This window comes from Chiloscyllium plagiosum, unplaced genomic scaffold, assembly GCF_037043375.1.
Source record: "Chiloscyllium plagiosum isolate Xiang-an unplaced genomic scaffold, Cpla_swu_hap1 HiC_scaffold_43, whole genome shotgun sequence".
Taxonomy (NCBI): Eukaryota; Metazoa; Chordata; class Chondrichthyes; order Orectolobiformes; family Hemiscylliidae; genus Chiloscyllium; species Chiloscyllium plagiosum.
Window position 1 is genome coordinate 6297559 of NW_028270181.1, and position 20418 is coordinate 6317976.

Consider the following 20418-nt stretch of genomic DNA (forward strand, 5'->3'; position numbering starts at 1 on the left):
ACCTATCCTCGTACAACCTATTCTCCATTCCAGGCAATATCCTGGGAAATCTTCTCTGCACCCTCTCCAAAGCTTCCACATCTTTCCTAAAGTGAGGCGACCAGAACTGCATACAGTACTCCAAATGTGGCCTAACCAAAGTCCTGTACAGTTGCAACATCACTTCACGACTCTTGAATTCAATCCCTCTGCTAATGAACGCTAATACACCATAGGCCTTCTTACAAGCTCTATCCACCTGAGTGACTGTCTCTGCAATCTCCTCCAGACCCTCAGCTTTCTGACATACCTGCGTCCTTCTCATTCTGGCTTCGAGCATCATGCCTGATTTTAATGGTTTTGCTGTTAGTGGCCATACCTTCAGCTGCTGAGGCTCTCGAATACCCCCCCCAAAGCCATTCCATCTCAACCTTTCTCTCCTTCTTTCAGATTCTCCTTAAAAAACCTCCTACTTTGACCCAGCTTTTTTTTTGGTCTTTTGGAATATTGTGTGCAATTCTGATCTCCTTCCTACAGGAAGGATGCTGTGAAACTTGAAAGGGTTCAGAAAAGATTTACAAGGACATTGTCAGGGTTGGAGGGTTTGAGCTATAGGGAGAGGCTGAACTGGCTGGGGCTGTTTTCCCTGCAGCGTCGGAGTTGGAGGGGTGGCCTTATGGAGATTTATAAAAGCATGAGGGGCATGGATAGGATAAATAGACAAAGTCTTTTCCCTGGGGTGGGGGAGTCCAGAACTAGAGGGCATAGGGTGACAGGGGAAAGATATAAAAGGGTCCTAAAGGGCAACTTTTCCATATAGAGGGTGATGCGTGTGTGAAATGAGCTGCCAGAGGAAGTGATGGAGCCTGGTACAATTAAAGCACTTAAAAGGCATCTGGATAGGTACATGAATAAGAAGGGTTTGGAAGGATATGGGCCAAATGCTGGCAAATGGGACTAGATTGAGTTGGGATCTCTGGTTAGCATGGACGAGTTGGACTGAAGGGTCTGTTTCCGTGCTGTATATCTCTATGACTCTATGACCTGCCCTTGTGGCTCATTGTTAAATTTTGCTTCAGAGTATTGGGAGTTTTCACTGGGCGACAGGCACTACAGAAATGCAGGTTATTTTTCTCAAAGATGAACTCTCTTTGTTCTCCTGTCCTTTATAAGTCACTCAGATGGCTTTTGTGCATCATGTATTGTGTTGCTTAATGAATTCTCAGAGTACCTGGTTACTGAGGGCACTAGACTGAATGATATTTCAGAATGTCCTGTATATACGGTAATAAGGCAAGAAGGTCAATTGACCTTCCCTACCGCTCTTCAGGCATTTATCCAATTCTCTGTTTAAACTTATCATTAAATCAGCTTTTGCTGCTCTTTTCAGTTCCAATTCACAGCATTTTGGCTTGTTTGCCAGTCGCTTTAATCTGTGACCTCTGATCACTGCTCTGTGTTCCTCATACAATGTGCTCTTCGTATTCAATGTTTTCAATGTACAAATCTTTCAAATTTACTTACATGGCTATTTAACCTGGAACAGCGCCTGTGTAGTATCTTCCCAAGCTGCTGGGTGAGTGCACATGTGCACAGCTTAACCTGGACATTGTTAAGCATAAAACCATATAGTGTAGATGAGGCCCTTCAGCCCATTGAATCTGTACTGGGCTCCTGCCCGGGACGTCGATTTTCTTGTTTCTCGGATGCTGCCTGACCTGCTGTGCTTTTCCAGCACCACTCTAATCTTGACTCTAATCTCCAGCATCTGCAGTCCTCACTTTCACGACTAAAAATGCACCACTCCCTACATCTGTCCCATTTGCCCACACGAGGTCCGTGGTCTTGAATATTATGACACTTCAGTTATTCATGCAAGTACTTTTTAAAGGTTTTGAGGTTTCCTGTCTCAACTATTTGGCAGTACATATTTGATGGGCCAAATGGCCTCTACTGTATCTGGTACCCCTCTCAGGCAGTGACTCCAGCCTCACCACTCTCTGTTTCCCTCAAATCCCCTCTTTTCCTCCTGCTGTTCACTTTAAAAGTGTCTGCCCTTGTTCTTGACCTTTTGACTAAGGGGAACAGCTGTTTCCAATCCACCCTGTCCATGCCCCTAATCTTATACACCTCCTGACTCCCCAAAGCCTGCCCACTATCTAGAAGGCACAAGTCAGGAGTGCTATGGAATACTCCCCACTTGCCTGGATGGGTGCAGCTCCAACAACACTCAAGAAGCCATCCAGGGCATAGCAACCCACTTGATTGGCACCACATCCACAAGCATCCATTCCCTCCACCTCCAATGTTCAGTAGTAGCAGTGTGTGCTATCTCCAAGATGCACTTCAGGGATTTACCAAAGATCCTCAGGCAGCACCTTCCAAAACCCACAACCATTTCCATCTAAGAGGGCAAGTGTAACAGATACATGGGAATACCACTACCTCCGAGTTCCCCATCAAGCCACTCACCATCCAGACTTAGAAATACATCACTGTTGCTGGGTCAAAATCATGAAATTCCCTCTCTAATGGCATTGTGGGTCAACTGACAGCAAGTGGGACCAGCTCACCACCACCTTCTCAAGGGGCATCTAGGGATGGGCAATAAATGTTGGCCCAGCCGGTGACACCCACATCGCACAAATAAATAAAAACAAACTTCTCCATTAATGCAAATAATTTCCCTCTTCTTTATACGAACAGCAAGACGTTTGAGTGCTTTTCTTTCTGCACTCTGCAAAGTAACAAGCCCCATCTTCTCTGGCTTTCCTGTATAAGTCCCTCACTTCTTGGGTCATCTTGGTAACTCTTCCCTACACCTTCCCTGAGGGTTTGACAGCCGTTTTCAAGTGAGTTGTTCAGAACAGGACACAGTCCTCCAGCTGGGGCCCAGGCAGTGAGGTTTTGTAAAGGTAGAGGAGACTGTGATTCAGAAAGTGCTGAGCAAGACCATTGTGTCTGCATTTGCTCTCTGAGCACTTAACGCAAAGCCTTTCTCTCCTGTCTTTTCCCCATAGCTCCGCACATTGTTGCTTTATAATTAATCTCCTGAATAACTATCCAGCAAGGTAAAAAAAGAATCACAGATCATACAGCCTGCCTTGCTCAATGGGTAACTCTCACTTTCTGTAGCACATGCATAGAAACCAAGAGATGGAATAGGCCATTTAGTCCTTCGAGCTTGCTCTGCCACTAAACATGATCATGGTTGATCTTCTATCTCAATTCCATATTCCCACTTTCTCCCCATATTCCCTGATGCCTTTCATATCCAAAACACAATCCATCTCTTTCTTGAATATACTCAGGATTTGGTCTCCATAATACTGTGGTAGAGAATTCCACAGCGTCACGAACCTTTGCATGAAGAAATATTTTTGAACCTCAGTCCAAAATAATCGACCCGGTATTCTGAGACTTTGCCTCCTGGTTCTAGATTTTCCAGCCAGGGGAAGCCCCTCCCTATACCTAGACTCTCCAGGCCTGTTAGAATGTTACAATTCCATCAGATCCCCAGTCACACTTCTAAACTCTAGTGAAAACAAGCCCAGTCCTGGAACAAAAATCTGTCCTGACTGAACTGTGAAAACTTGCATTAATACAATTCTTGTTGTGGTTCTGTTCGCCGAGCTGGAAGTTTTTGTTGCAAACGTTTTGTCCCCTGTCTAGGTGACATCCTCAGTGCTTGGGAGCCTCCTGTGAAGCGCTTCTGTGGTGTTTCCTCCGGCATTTATAGTGGCCTGTCCCTGCCGCTTCCGGTTGTCAGTTTCAGTGTCCGCTGTATATTGGTTTCCAGGTCGATGTGTTAGTTGATGGAGTTTGTGGATGAGTGCCATGCTTCTAGGAATTCCCTGGCTGTTCTTTATTTGGCTTGCCCTATAATGGTAGTGTTGTCCCAGTTCTCCGGTAAATGCCGGAGGAAACACCACAGAAGCACTTCACAGGAGGCTCCTAAGCACTGAGGATGTCACCTAGACAGGGGACGAAACGTTTGCAACAAAAATTTCCAGCTCGGCGAACAGAACCACAACAACGAGCACCCGAGCTACAAATCTTCTCCCAAACTTTAATACAATTCTTCCTTTCTTCAAATATGTATTGTGTCAGCAAAGAGCATGTGTATATGGATAGCCGAAAGAACAAAGAAAAAAGATTACAGCACAGGAACAGGCCCTTCGGCCCTCGAAGCCTGTGCCAATCCAGATTCTCTATCTAAACCTGTTGTCTATTTTGTAAGGATCTGTATCCCTCTGCTCCCTGCCCAGTTATGTATCTGTCTAGATACATCTTAAATGATGTTATCTTGCCCACCTCTACCACCACTGCTGGCAACGCATTCCAGGCACCCACCACCCTCTGCGTAATGAACTTTCCACGCATATCTCCACTGAACTTTTCCCCACTCACTTTGAACTCATGACCCCTAGTAACTGAGACTCTCACTCTGGGGAAAAGATTCTTGCTATCCACCATCTATACCTCTCATGATTTTGTAGACCTCAATCAGGTCCCCCCCTCAACCTCCTTCTCTCTACAGGCTGATACAATTGCAGCATTTAAGAGGGTATATGAATAGGAAGGGTTTGGAGGGATATGGGCCGGGTGCTGGCAGGTGGGACTAGATTGGGTTGGGATATCTGGTCGGCATGGACGGGTTGGACCGAAGGGTCTGTTTCCATGCTGTACATCTCTATGACTCTATATTGAAAATAATCCTAATCTACTCAACTTCTGTTCATTGCTACTGCCCTCCATACCAGGCAACATCCTGGTGAACCTCCTCTACATCCTCTCCAAAGCATCCTTTTGGTAATGTGGTGAACCAATTTCCAAGAAGTCATGATTGTAACTCATCCTGACAGATATTTCCCAAATTCCTAATCTTATGGCACATCTCTGGGGTGGTTGGGATTTGAACCCAGGTCTCTTGGCTCCGAGATAGGGACACTACAACTGAACCCTTCCTTGTCCTGGTAACAGCTGTAATTTGAGAGATCAAACCACATTCAAGTTTAGCAGCATAGCGGTGAATTAATTATATTTTTCTCTTTGCATATTGGAATCCATTAACTTTTCTATAAAATGCATTCATTGGATAGGAACATCACACTTGATGCCTATCCCTAATTACTCTAGAACAAATATTCTCTCTTCAATTCCACATTTTATTTAATTGAATTCAATTCTAGCAAATGCCTTGGTAAGGTTTGAACTCATGCCCCAGGAGAATGAGCCTGACCCTCTAGTTTAACTTGTACCATAGTATTCTCATGATACCACTCTCGTCCCCAGAACCTAGTGTCTGTTTGGGCAATATAATGTGACATAACACACCCTCACATTGTAGCAATTTTGAAATAGCAATGTGTTTCTGATTCATAGGCTGAAATTAATGAATGCATCCATTCTCTGCAGTTCACTGGCCATGTACTAATTGAACATTTTCTTAATAACAATTAGATGTTATGGCTTTAAGATATGAAACCGGCTTAGAGTATGTGTTCCTTCATTTTTTTTTAATAGCTCATGGAATGTGGGTGGCACTGGCTGGGTCGCTATTTATTGTCCGTCCCTAGTTTCACCTGGAGAAGGTGTTGGTGAACTGCCTTAGTGAACTCCTGCAGTAGGTAACACCACAATGCAGGTGGAGAGGGAGCTTGAGGATTTTGACCCAGCCATACTGAAGGAGTGGGGATAAATTTCCGAGTCAGGTTGATGAGTGGCTTAAAAGATACAAAAACCCCAGCCCTGATAAAATATCGCATCTAACAATTGCCAAGGAGTAATGTCACAGGAGAGTTGCTCAAATTTGGAAGTGGTTGCCTGTTTGTGTGTAAAACTGTTATAAACCTGTTTGTCAAAGCACATGCTAGAGATTACGAGGCATATTTCCAATGAGCTGGAAATGTGTTGCTGGAAAGGCGCAGCAAGTCAGGCAGCATCCAGGGAACAGGAGAATCGACGTTTCGGGCATAAGCCCTTCTTCAGGAAAATATTTCCAGTGAGGACCAGGGAGGTGTTTTCAGTGCTCTGACTAAAGTAATTCTACTGCTGCTGGAAACAGTTAGCAGGTTAGATCACTGTGGGATCTTACTGTGCAGAGAATGGCTGGTGCTCCTTGCCTCCATATCATTGGATGAGGCATTTAAAATTGATCTGAAGTGTTCCAGGAAGTCTGCGAGCTGTGCAGTGATGAAACGGCACATTGGGGTCTGACTGGATTGTCAGGCTTGGTCATGGGAAAGAGATGGGATTGCAATCCAGGATAGCTTTAAAGCAGATAGTCAACCTTTTGTCGCATGGCGGGGGGGGGGGGGGGCTGCTACACCGTCAAACAGCGCGGCCCCCTGGCTCTATGTAATCTGTCTCTCTCCTTGTACAGGACTGGTGGTCCGGGAAGTTCACATCGAGGTCTCTCGGCAGCAGGTGGAAGAGCTGTTTGGTTTAGAAGACTTCTGGTGTCAGTGCGTCGCCTGGAGTGCTTCTGGCACGACCAAGAGCAGGAGAGCATATGTCCGCATTGCCTGTGGGTATACCCTTACATTACACTGCTCACCTCACCACTGTGATCGACTCCTTGCTATAAGCTGTAACATGTAGTCTCACTCCGTACTGTCTTTGCAAGTCATGGGTAATCAACGTTGGTGATCCTGTGAACAAATAAATCGTCTTTCCCTCTTTCCTCTCCCCCTCTTCTGGCCCTATTTCAAATGGAGCGCAATGGGATTAAAGGAGACATTCAGAATGAGCCAATGTCCAAAAGCAATAGTGGACCTGGTTAATTTGCAGCTGTTTGTTTACAGTGAGGCACAGGAACCCAACCCATCCCTCTGCTAATGCCAATCTTACCATCCCATTGACAACAGCTATTGAAGCAATCTAGAAGTGAGCTCCCATACTGAAGTGATTCGTTCTGAATTCACTCTCTCCTTCCATTGAGATGTCTGCACTCAATCTTAACTGGAATTTGAACCTGCAATATCCTTCTGAAAGAGCCTGCTTTCAGGGGTTAAGTAGACTCGGGCTTGGTGGTACTTCCTGGCAATCCCAGGAAATACCAGGTGAGATAGGCTTTATGTTTCCAGTAGGGAGGCTACTCATCTCAGACACTTGTGTTCTCCCACACAATGGAATGGCTAGCCATTCATGGGGCCCTTCATGAGCACCATACTAGTGTCCCTACCTTTTGAATAACTGTCCAGAGGCTGGTATCCCATCACCAATCACCCTTTATTTGTAAATGCATAGTCTTTGACAATGGCACTGCCTCTCACTCAGTCAGGCAATCAGCCTCTCAGTTTCCCTGGCATTCATCCTTTTATATCAACCAGGGCTCCCTGATTGGACCAGGTTAACAGCCCCAATCAGGGAACTCATATTCTATGAGATTCAGCTGGCTGACTTTGTTACATTTACATGACACCTTTCAGCTGGAAGGTCTTTGTTCAAATCCCACCTGCTCCCTCTACCTGTCCTTTCTGTTCAGTTTCCCATTGGAGTATGCTTAACCAATTGAACTATTGCAAACAATGATCATTATCAAATTAGGTCATTTGTCCCAATCAACTCCACTTGAAGTTCCTCTTATCTTTCTTCAGTTAAGGCTATCACTCATGGTTACCTACACCTTCATTTGCCAGTCATTCTTCCCCCATATGTGTGTGACCTGCTCACTTTACCCACTCCCCCATGATTTATTCTGAATTCTCTGTTGGATCTTTTTTGTAACTGCCTTGTGTTAATGATCTCTAGTTATGTTCATTGCCAGAAGAGGAATGAGCCAATTCATATTTTGAAGAGTAACTACATAAATGCAAAACAATAAACTATCATCTTCCCCCAGAGCTCCATGTCAAAATGTGACATACCTTCACCTGACCTGAATTTGCTTGCATCTTAGATTAACAATAAGAGCTGGAAGAGGTCATTCTGCCCCTCAAACCTATTCCAACATTCAATAAGCTAGTATGGCAGATCTACCTCAACTACCATATGGTCCCCATCTCTTTATTGTCTTACTACTCAAAAATCTATTATCTATTATCTTTTTATTTTACATGACAACCGAATGTCCAGGATACTTTAGTGTGAGAGATTGCGCTATTATTCCATTGGAAACAATAAAATGCAATGGGTGCTGGAAGACAAAGTAAGATGTCATCACAGGATCCTAGAAGTGTTATGGCACAGAAAGAGGCCATTTGGCTCATCATGTCTGCACCAGCTCTCCAATGAGCATTACAACTTAGTGTCGTGTTCCTGCCTGTTTGCCCTGGCAAATTGTTTCTATTTAAATAATCATCTAATACCATCTTGAATCCCTTAGTTGGACCTGTCGCCACCACACTCCCAAGCTGTGCATTTCAGACTGTTACAAACAGTTGTGTTTGACTGAGCCAGTTGTCCATTTGGCAGAAGGTGTAATCCCATTCATCGCCACTCCTGAATTCACTGTAATTCAGTTCATGTCACCACTTGGCTTTGAAATCAGGAAATACTTTGTGGCCAGAATCAGATCACTGTAAAAGAGAAAGAGTTGAGTTCTTAAGAGAAGGCATTGGTACCTAAATGTTTCATTAACCTGGATAATGAGGTTTTGTTGGCAAGCGTGGAGCCTGCTTGGTTGTCTGAGAAAGTGCAAGATTAATCTCTCAGTGTTACTCTTAAATGAATCTAAGGACGTAGAATCAGGAGGCAACCCGTTAGCTCCACATGAACCTGTTCCACTGATTTAAATTTGACAACTCTGCAGGCTTGGCCTATAGCCGCCAGGAATTTGTGGTTAATCTTGAGGACGCTGATTTGTGCAAATCCTGGAGAAAAATCACAGGGACATTAAAATACAATATTTCTTTGTCATTGTCTTCGAACATTTCTCTCTGACAGCCGTAAAAAATGTTGGAGATTGGATTGTTAAAAATAGGCTGGCAGTCACTCACCATCCAGCTGAGACTTTTTGCTTTTTCCAATTGGTGAATACAGAAAATGCATCACCCGTATTGGTCAATTAAAGACTGAAGTGTGGGGGTTAGTTAATGGAGGGAATACATTTAACCTCAGTTAGCAACCCCATCTTTTACTTCATTGGAAAACCACTGATCTGCAACTGAACTCCATAAACCTGTCATTGCCCCCTTATCGCTTAATACCATTGGCTAACAAATATCGACTAATCTTGACAACTACCAGTTGATCTAGTGTCAAATGTCATTTGCAGGAGAGAGTTTGAAAATTTGGCTACCCTTTGTCCAGTCAAGGAACCAGAGTAGGTCACATGGACCTTCAACCATGCTCCACCATTCAGTCTGATCATGGGTGATCTGATTTCACTCTCAACTCTACGTTTCTGCATCTATCATCTCCTTGGTCATCAAGAATCTATGTACAGTTCTGCCTTATAAAGATTTTAAAGACTCTGCATCACTATCTTATGAGATTAATTGATTGATTTATGCTTGTCACATGTACCAAGATACAGTGAAAAGTGTTGTTTTGCAAGCTGTACAGGCACATTGTACCATACAAAGTGTATCAGGGTAGCAGAACAGAGTGCAGAATACAGTGTTACTGCCGTAGGGAAGGTGCAGAGACAGAGATTAGAATTAACATTCGAGAGGTCCTTTCAAAAGTCTGATAACAACAAAGCAAAGAGCTGTTCTTGAATCTATTTGTACGTGTATTGAAACTTTTATATCTTCTGCCTGACAGAAGAGAGTGGAAGAGAGTTGAACCAGTCTGGGAGGGGGTCTTTGATGATGTTAAAAATCACACAACACCAGGTTATAGTCTAACAGGTTTAATTGGAAGCATACTAGCTTTCGGAGCAACGCTCCTTCATCAGGTGGTAGATGATGTTGGCTGCTTTCCGGAGGCAGTGGGAAGTGTTGACGGAGTCAGTAGATAGGAGGCTGGTTTGTGAGATGGAGCTGGCTGTGTTCACAACTCACTGTCGTTTCTTACAGTCATGGGTAGAGCAGTTGCCAAACCACGCTGTGATACACCCGGATAGAGTGCTCTCTGTGGTGCAAGGAAAGGGAATTCCAAAGATTCACAAATCTTTGAGAGAAACAATATGTGCTCTCACCTCAGTCTTAAATCAGCAATTCCTTATTTTTCGAATTATGAATCCTAGTTCGAGATCCTGCCACAAGAGGAAACATCCTTTCCACATCCATCTGGTCAAGTCTCCTCAGCAGCTTTGTATGGAGAAGAATTTCCTAACTTCACTGTGGAAAGAGCTAGCTCTAATTTTCAGACCACTCCCTTCACAATAGAGTTGGGTTGGCAAGTGGACTTTTTTTTCCATTCATGGAATGTGAGCCAACATTTATTGCCCATCTCTAATTGCCCAGAAGGTAGGTAAGAGTGAACCACATTACTGCAGATCTAGAGTAACATGTAGACTAGACCAGGTAAGGATGGCAGTTTCCTTCCCTGAAGGATATTAGTCAATCTGATGGGTTTTGCCAACAATTGACAATGGATTCATGGTCATCATTAAACTCCTAATTCCAGACATTTTATTGAATTCAGTTTTGACCCATCTATGGTAGGATTTGAAGCCAGATGCCTAGAACATTACCTGGGTTTGGATTAAAAGTCGAATGATAATATCACTAGGCCTCACTTAGGCAGAGGTGTGGTTAGATTAGATTAGATTAGATTAGATTAGATTAGATTAGATTAGATTAGATTAGATTAGATTAGATTACTTACCGTGTGGAAACAGGCCCTTTGACCCAACAAGTCCACACCAACCCCTCGAAGTGCAAACCACCCAGACCCATTCCCCTACATTTACCTCTTCACCTAACACTATGGGCAATTTAGCATGGCCAATTCACCTAACCTGTACATTTTTGGACCGTTAATGGACAGTGCACCCATTAATGTTTATTGACAGTTAACAGCCAGATTTTAAGTTTGATGGTTGCCAACCAATTGGAACTCTCCTGTCATGCAGCATAAATGTTAGTTTTCCCCGTGAACTGGTACTCTTGCAAAATGTCCTGATGACTGCAAAGATTAAAAACCTTTGATAAAAATGTGTTTTTTCTATGGCAATACTCAAGCCCAGTGACATCACCATTAAACTGTTCTGCCCCTCTCAAGGTGTGGGCAGCACTGGGTAAATGTTGGTGAGCCAACCCTCCCCTTTTAACACCCCTACCAAGCCTCAATGATCCAGTGCCTTCTCCTCTACACCTTCACAAACTGCTTCCTGGATTCAATTCAGTTCGAGATCTGCAAAATGATCGAACTTTTTCCAGCTAGTCTCTCTCTTAATCCTGTGCAGAGAAAGGTCCAAAAATTTAGCAGCACCCTTGCAACAGAAATGAAATTGAAACAGTATATAATGCTACATAAGAGCAGAATGCCAGGGAGTGATTAGAAATCTGCAATGAATCTAATTTCAGGGTTCACTTGATAGTGATAAACCATTCACAGTTCACTCATGCAGTTGGTGACATCAGCTGGAGCTCCTCAATCAGGTTAGCGATCAGTAATCACTCCCAGGTGTCCCTGAGAGATGACTCTGAGATGACTCAGAGAAGCCTGTTACAGTTCCAGCCCTGTGCTGTACACATTGCTTCACTTCATCCATTTCAGAGCACTGACATAAATTGAAAACACTCTGCTCAAAGCCCACCAAAGGTTTATTTTGCAGAGCCCAATGTTCGCATGTTTAGCTGATCATTTTTCCCAAGGACTGAATTCCTGAATGGAATGCCACAAAGTCCGAAAACCTCTCTCGGGGACAAAAGGTTGAGTCAACTTTAAAAGCTCAATGCATTTCACTGCATCTAAAATGAGTGAGAATTAGAAAACCTTTCATATCTTGCCTTCCTAGAACTCTTCACCTCGAGCAAACACTATAAACTATTACAATCTGGAGTGCTCCTTGGCTAGACACGTGTTTTGCATTCATACAATAGTCCGTCCCAGCTCAGAGCTGAGCAAATGAATCTCAGTAAGAGGGGGCTGTATTTTTGGGCTCAGCACCTCTAGGCCTGATTGGGGGAGAATGGGTGGTGGGAGTCATTGGAATAAGCAATGGGGCGCAGTGTTTGAAATAACTCCAAGGAGGTAGGTATCCCGTCACCAAGTCACCTTTTATTTAGTTGTGCATGGGCTTTGACTAGCCAGCTCAGAGACAGCCCCTGGACTGTAGGGCCCTTCTGAATCTTCTGTTTATTTTGTTGCCCCCCCACAACCACGTGTGTGTATGTGTGTGTGTGTGTGTGTATGTGAGTTTGTGTGTGTGTGTATGTGTGTTTGTGTGTGTGTGCATGTATGTTTGTGTGTGTGTGTTTGTGTGTGTATGTGTGTTTGTGTGTGTGTATGTGTGTGTGTTTGTGTGTGTGTGCATGTGTGTTTGTGTGTGTGTGTATGTGTGTTTGTGTGTGTGTATGTGTGTGTGTGTATGTGTGTGTGTGTTTGTGTGTGTGTGTTTGTGTGTGTGCGCGCGTGTGTGTGTGCACGCGTGCAGTGACTCAGTAAAGACACCACATGCAAAAACATTATTCAATATTTCCACCACCAGGAGAACGCCCTTGTTTCCAGTCGCCAGTAAAAAGCAAAAGCATGATGAGGGCAATTCTTGTGTGAGAAGAAGGCAAAGGGGGAAGGTAGGGATTAAATAAAAGTAGAGCTGGAGGGGGAAATGAAGCACTCACCCCCAACCCCACCCCCCTCCCCCCCTCCCACCCCATGGTGCCCACCTCCCCCGAAAGGTATCGAGAGCATTGGTGAACAATCTCCTGTTTATATCAGAGTCGAGAGTGTGGTGCTGGAAAAGCACAGCCAGTCAGGCAGCATCCGAGGAGCAGGAGAATCAATGTTTTGGGCTAAAGACCTTCATCAGGCCCGAAACTTTGGCTGTCCCGCTCCTCGGATGCTGCCTGACCTGCTGTGCTTTTCCCAGCACCACACTCGTGACTCTGATCTCCAGCGTCTGCAGTCCCCACTTTCTCATGTTTATTTCTGTCAGCTAGGGCTCCCTGATTGGCTCCAGGTTAACAACCCCCAATCAAGGATCTCGTGGTCAATGAGATCCGCCTGGCCCTGGTTCAAATCACTACAGTGATCCTGTTATGTATATTTCCAGAATGTACAGCTCTGGGACATTAGGTATTAGGATGAGGATCAGATCCACCAGGGATGGTACTTGCAATCAAATAACCTGCTGACCTTTCCCGGTCACAGAGGATGGCCACTTGGTTGTGGTGTGTAATAAAGGCGTAACTCATCAGTAGCCAGCAGCACTTGGAAGGAGACTGGGCCTTTGGCTTTCTTGAGGGTCTGACATCAGTCATAGAGTACAGGTCATTCAGCCCATCCAGTCTAGACCTGTTTTTATTCTCAGTATGAGTTTCCCCCCACTCAATGTTCCTCTTCTCCTACTTTGTCCCCCTCTTCCTTTTAGTCCCCTCTCCCTTTAGAATTAAAATGTTAATTTTTGCAGTTGTTGACAGTGCACAAGACAGGCTGCGGGATACAGAGTCTGATCTCGTTTTCAAGTTTTTGTCTGAATAGTGTAGTTCACTACGTCATCTTAAAAGGAAGAGCCAACATTTGGAAGCTTATGTTCTGAAGCTGACTGTGATCAAAGACACTGCTCCCTCTCTCTTCTCACCTTGTTCTTGCAGCACACTCTGATCCTCTCTCCTTTCAAGGGGCGATATTTGAGCTGATGTTATTAATGTGGTTGTTTCATGGTGGTTTCCCCCGGCTCTGCCAAGGATTGCAGCAAGGGGAACTGTTCACATGGCTTGAGCAGAAAGAGACTGCAATGTTCTTGGTTTCCTCTGCTACTCCTTTGCCAGTATTCTCTCGTGCCCTCACTATCTCAAGATGTTAACTCCTTGGTGAAATGCTGTTCGATTGTCTCCACACAATGTTGCTGGGATACAGTTTTCATGCAAATTCCACATAACCTCGTACCAAGCCATGAAGTATGTAACACCACTAAAGATGACTCGTTGTTTCCTAGCCTTCAGCCAGTTTATTTTTAGCCATTCCTAGTGTTTACACTGAATCCTTACAGCTTAGATTTTAAGTAAGTCTTTCATGTGCAACTTTGTCAGAACAAAACCTTCTGTGAGTGGAGGTAACCACATTCGCAGACTCTGTTTGGCCTATTGTCACTTACTCAAACTCAGCAAGGAGTACGCCTTCCTCCATTGCTGTTACTGTGCAGAGAATACTCACGGTTTCACACGATGTGTGATTTCGCTGTTTAACATGGGGAGTTAAGATAGATTAAACAGGCCTGGAGTCACTTATCTCTACCTTGTTACCCCTTTTGACTAGACATGCCACTTTAACCTCTAACCAATCCTCCCTGGTGTCGTCTGCCTGGCTCATAATGGTTGTTGGTGTTTTGCAAATTGACCCTCTCGTCTTTTTGGCACTCTGGGATAAATATCATCTGTCCCAGGAGATTTATCTGTTTTAAGATCGATCCACCTGTCTCAGATTTCCATCTCTTGTATAACAGCTGATTGATTATACTATACTGGAAGATGGTTCAGTTTCCCCTGTGAATACTTGAATGAAGCATTCATTTTGAATATTTACCATTTTCTGCTTGTCCTCAATTACAGGCAGTTTCTTTCTCTTCTGGTTTTCACCTTTATCTGACTGCAGTTTTGCTGATTATGACTCACTGTTCTGCTCAACGCCTGCTGCTTATCTCACCCTCTTAACCTTTCCAATGATCTTTTTAATGTGTTCCTGTGACTTCTTCCCTTTAACCCATTGTTCACACCTTTCCTTTCCCTTTCAGGGATTGTAAGGGCCGTTTCTCCCCTTGTTATCTCAGTTTTAATCAGTTTTCCGATCTGCTTATTGTCTTGTGGGTGGAGTCTGAGCTTGCTGTTTTGGAGAGTGTGTCTTAATTCTGTGCAAACTCAGCATAACATCTTTAAAGGTGATCCATTTGTCTTTCACTGCTGAGAGGTTGATCAACCTTTTCCAGTCTATTTATTTCAGTTGCTCCTTCCAGCATTGACTATAAATTCAAAGCACTAAAAAAAAACTGGGATTCAAGTGTAGGAGCATATCCAATAGAATTGCAGTCTGCAACACTACACCACACAAATAAACCAGGATCTGCTGTTATAAGAAGCTTGTTGCAGGGCTGACAATTATTTGCCACTTCCTCGCCCTTCAAAGGAATATCAAACAGCTTGCATTAAATTCTGACGAAGAGTCATCCCAGACTTCAAACATTAACTCTGCTTTCTCTATCCACAGATGCTGCCAGACCTGCTGAGTTTCTCCAGCCTTCTCCGTGTCTGTTGCATTCACACAGTCCTTCCATGACTACCATAGGGCCAGTTAATTTGTTTTCAAATGTAGTTGCTGTTGTAACATATAATAAAAACCGAAAGAACTGCAGATGCTGTAAATCAGAGACCAAAACAGAAATTGCTGGAAAAGCTCAGCAGGTCTGGCAGCTTCTGTGGAGAGAAAGCAGAGTTAACGTTCTGTGGAAGGGTCATTCGACCCGAAACATTAACTCTGATTTCTCACTACAGGTGCTGCCAGACTCTGCTGAGCTCTTTCAGCAATTTCTAATTCTGTCTCTGTTGTAATATATGGCACTGAAGTTTACACAGAAGACATTCCTTCAGCAGTGGGGTAATGAACTGATTATCTCTTCCTTTTTTGGCATTTGGATTGAGGGTTAAATATTCGTGTGGACCCGAGGGAGATCTCTTCTGTTATTCTTCAAAAAGGTGCCATGGGATCTTTAGCATCCACCAGGAGGCCTCAGTTTAATATTACATACAAAAGGTGGTACCTCTGAGAGTGCAGCACTCCCTCGGTACTGTCAGCCAAGGTTCCTGTGCTCAAGGGTGCAAATTGGAACTGAAACTGTGCAGCTCAGAAGCCACTGCAAATGCTTAGGAGACTTCAAGATTATTGCTTTGACTGGAAACATTTTGGGAGGGCCTTGCAGTCACAGCAGGCTCTATGTAAATGCAAGTCTTTCATTTCTTTCGGAGCTACTTTGCTGTGACTGGTAGAAAATGTCATAGATCAGTACAGCACAGAAACAGGCCCTTCGGTCCACCATGTCTGTGCTGATCACAATGCCATTCTGAACTAATCCCATCTGCCTCCACATGGTCCATATCCCTCTATTGCCTGCCTGTTCATGTATCTGTCTAAATTGTGATTGTATCTGTTTCTACCACCTCTGTATTCCAGGCACCTACCACCCTCTGTGTAAAAAACATTCCTCATACATCTCCTTTAATCCCCCTCTCACCTTAAACCTATGCCCGTTAGTATTTGACATTTCCACGCTGGGAGAAAGACCCTGACTGTCCACCCTCTCAAAGTCTCTCATAATTTTAAAGACTTCTGTCAGGTCGCTCCTCAACCTCCGATGCTCTAGAGAAAACAACCCAAGTTTGTCCAACCTCTCCTTATGACTAATGCTCTCCAATCCAGGCAGTATCCTGGTAAACCTTTTCTGCACCATCTCCAAAACCATCACGTCCTTCCTACAGTGTGGTGACCAGAATTCAAGTGAGGCCTACCTAAAGTTTTACACAGCTGCAACGTGACTTACCAATTTTTATACTCAGTGCACTGACCAATGAAGGTAAGCATGCCTATGACTTCTTTGCCACCTTATTCAGTTGTGATGCCATTTTCAGGGAGCTATGGACTTGTACCCCAAGATCCCTCTGTATATCAATGCTCCTCGCTATCCTGCCATTTGTTATATACTTTCCTCTTGCATTTGACCTCCCAAAACGCATCACCTCACACTTCTCCAGATTAAACTCCATCTGCCATTTCTCCATCCAATTTTTAACCAGCCTACATCGTGCTGTATTCTTTGATGGATTTCCTCACTATCCACAACTCGACTAATTTTTGTGTTGTCTGCAAACTTACTAATCAGACCACATGCATTTTCAACCAAATCATTTGCAAACAATGTGAGTCCCAGCACTGATCCTCGTGGAACACCACTGGTCACAGGCCTCCAGTCAGACATAAAATAACTACCAGAGGCCCTCTGTCTTCTCCTTTGCCTCCCTCAGCATCCTAGGTCAGGTGTCATCAGGGTCTGGGGACTTCTCTACCTTAATGTTTTTCAAGACACCCAACACCACCTCCCTCTTAATACCGACATGTCCCGAGGATATCTGCATGCCCCTCCCTAATATTACCATCATCCATGTCCTTCTCCATGGTGAACACAGATAAAGGACTCATAATGCACCTCTATATTAGCAGCTTTCACATCAAGTAGATCAAGAGCATTGATGAACAGGTGAAGAGTGACACCATTGCAAAGAGGTAGATGCTGGATGATAATAAAGAGATGCCTTGATTGCATGATAATTATTTTAGTTGTTTTGTGAGGAGCTCTGGTCTAGCACAAATTCAACTGCGACATTTTCTTGTTCTGTCCAGACCTGAGGAAGAACTTTGAGCAGGAGCCATTGGGAACAGACGTGTCCCTGGAGCATGAGGTCCTGTTGCAATGCCGCCCTCCAGAAGGAGTCCCACCAGCAGAGGTACCAGTGCATTCTCATAGAACTAAGACCATCCCCTCTGGTCCAGTCCTTTATCAGTAACTGTGGATGTGCGCGGTCTGTCCTCCCAGTGATGGAATAAATAGAGGGACATGAAAGAAGGGGTTCAAAGGACTCACAAGGATGATGCCAGGATTGAAAGGAAATGCAAATAGGAAACACACTGAAGAGACTGAATATCTTGTCTCTGAACATAAAGCACACAGAAACAGGGAATATAGGAGCAAGGGTAGATCATTCGGCCCTTCAGGTCTGCTCTATCATTATGGTCATGTCTGATTGTCCAACTCAGTTCCCTATTCCCGCTTTCTCCCCATAGCCTTCAATCCCTTTGAGCTGTATCTATGTCTTCCTTGAAAGACTTCAATGCCTTGGCCTCAACAGTTTCCTGTGGCAGAGAATTCCTCAGTCTCACCTTCTCAGGGTGACAAAATTCCTCCTCTTCTCTGTTCTCAAAGACCGACCGTTCAGAAAAGATTTACAAGGATGTTGCCAGGGTTGGAGGATTTAAGCTTCAGGGAGAGGCTGAATAGACTGTATCTGCTTTCTCTGGAGTATCAGAGGCTAGGGGATGACCTCATAGAAGTTTATAAAATCATGAGGGACACAGATGGGATAAATAGACAGGGTACTTTCCCCGGGGTAGGGGAGTCCAGAAGTATAGGGCATAGGTTAAGGGTGAGAGGGGAAAGATATAAAAGAGACCTAAGAGGCAACTTTTTCACACAGAGGGTGGTACGTGTATGGAATGAGCTGCCAGAGGAAGTGGTGGTGGCTGGTACAATGACAACATTTAAAAGGCATGTGGATGGGTATATGAATAGGAAGGGTTTGGAGGGATATGAGACTAGATTAGGTTAGGATATCTGGTTGGCATGGACGAGTTGGACCAAAGGGTCTGTTTCTGTGCTGTACATCTCTCTGACTCTATCCCCCTTCATCTTTTTGACAACATAAGCTGGGGGAAGGCATTACTCCACCAATGTTACTTTCTCGGTACACACGCTTCCAAAGTGCAGGCACAGCATCGATGTCTGAAACCAGAAGTCAATGAGTTGGAGGTCCAACCACCATTTACAGAACCTCAAAGGAAGTTTAGAGGGAACATTGAGGGGGTGTGGTTTGTTCTGATCAGTGTTGTGAAAAGGTTTGATGAGTTAAATGTTGAACAAATGCTACCACTTGTGAGTGAATCTAAAGTTAGCAGTTATTACTAAGACAGTCACTTTAAAAATTGGGATAATTTGGAGAGAGAGTTCCTGACTCATAGAGTGATGGAAACGTGTATCGTCATGGAAACCCTACAATGTGGAAGCAGGCCATTCAACTCATTGAGTCCACACCAACCCTCCAAAGAGCGTAACACTCAGACACACTCCCATATCCTATCTGTACATTTCTGTAGCAAGCCTGCATATCCCTGGACACTATGCGCATTTAACTTGGCCAATCCACCTAACCTGCACAGAAACACAGGGAGAATGTGCAAACTCCACACAGACAGTCGCCCAAGGGTAGAATCGAATCCACGTCCCTAGTGCCGTGAGGCAGCAGTGCTAACCACTGAGTCAGTGTGCCATCCCCTTGCTAGCCTTGTAACTTGCTGTGACATTGGGGTGGTAAAGGCAAATACAATGGATGCATTGAAAGGGACGCTGAATATTCACATGTCAGAGAAGGGAAATAGAAGGGTATTGCAGGTGGGGTGTAAGGTAGGAGAGTGGGGCAAGGCTTGTGTGGAGCTTAAACACAGCTTGGCTAAAAGTCAGTGACAGTCCCAAATCACTAAGCAAGTGTTCGAATGGTGTTTGACCATGGACACCAGCACTGAACTGCCTAGAGTTCACTATTGGCTTTATCTGAATGCTGCTGAAAAATGTGTTGCTGGAAAAGCGCAGCAGGTCAGGCAGCATCCAAGGAGCAGGAGAATCGACGTTTCGGACATAAGCCCTTCTTCAGGATTCCCCACTTGCCCCTCTAGTACCTTCCCCTGGCAAAATCCTGTATCAAAACGGGAGCCTGTCTTTAGTTTCAGGCTGCAGCTTGACATGAGGCGTCCTGGGAGAGCTGAGCTTCCCTTTTGACAATTACTGGATATAACAAGGTTTCTAAAAGCAGCACTTAACACAAAAAGCTGTGCATTGGCACTTCTCCATAGATCAGTTTTGGTATGTTACAAGATCTGAGCGGACTTGTGCTGAGCCAGGTTTTGACTCCTATTGAGAAATCATTCAAAGCGTCTATTCTTTAACCCACCCTGTTACTATTAAATATTTCTCAATAGCATCCCGGCCCAGCCTTGTAGACATTGCTAGTTTAGAACATCAAGGCACAGTATCATTCCAAAGGTAAATTCCAAAGAGACAAGACCTTTATGCATGAAAAAGAATATGTTGAATGGGTCCAGTTTTATTAACGCACATTTTAATAAGAGTCAATGTAGCAAGAGAAGATTAAAGGGGATAAAAACCTCTCGAGGTCAGGGCGATTAATCAGTGAACACTTGTAACTTTGTGAAAAGAAACAAATTAATTATAAATGCATTAAACCTAATGAAAATAAAATTCTGCTTACTGAGCTTCCTTCCCTGCGTCTGGATTAAATGATTCTTTGCCCTTCACAGATTAAGTTGCATGCTTCACTGACTTTCACTGGGCACTCTCGAACAGACAACTCAGCAGCGAATATGATTTAGTAATCACACCCCTGAAATGATATCTTTAAATCTTGTAGACTAAATGATACTGAGTGGAAACGTGGGAGAGAAAGGCTGATTGAGGTAAACCTGTCAGGTTATTTAACAACATCATCACTGTCTCTAAGTGAAACCTCCCCTCACAACATTGCCATGAGCGAGTTAATAGCTTGCCTT

The 20418-nt window shown here is 44.1% G+C and overlaps 1 protein-coding gene across 2 annotated transcripts in view; it reads left to right on the forward strand.

Moving 5' to 3' along the window:
* The window catches only part of unc5b (unc-5 netrin receptor B), a 269146-nt gene that overhangs the window by 185529 nt on the left and 63199 nt on the right, over positions 1–20418 (forward strand). For both annotated transcript variants that reach the window (XM_043679162.2, XM_087982409.1), the window contains exons 3-4: positions 6365–6508; positions 17425–17528. In XM_043679162.2, coding sequence (XP_043535097.1) covers positions 6365–6508; positions 17425–17528 — 248 coding nt within the window. The remainder of the gene's footprint in view (positions 1–6364; positions 6509–17424; positions 17529–20418) is intronic.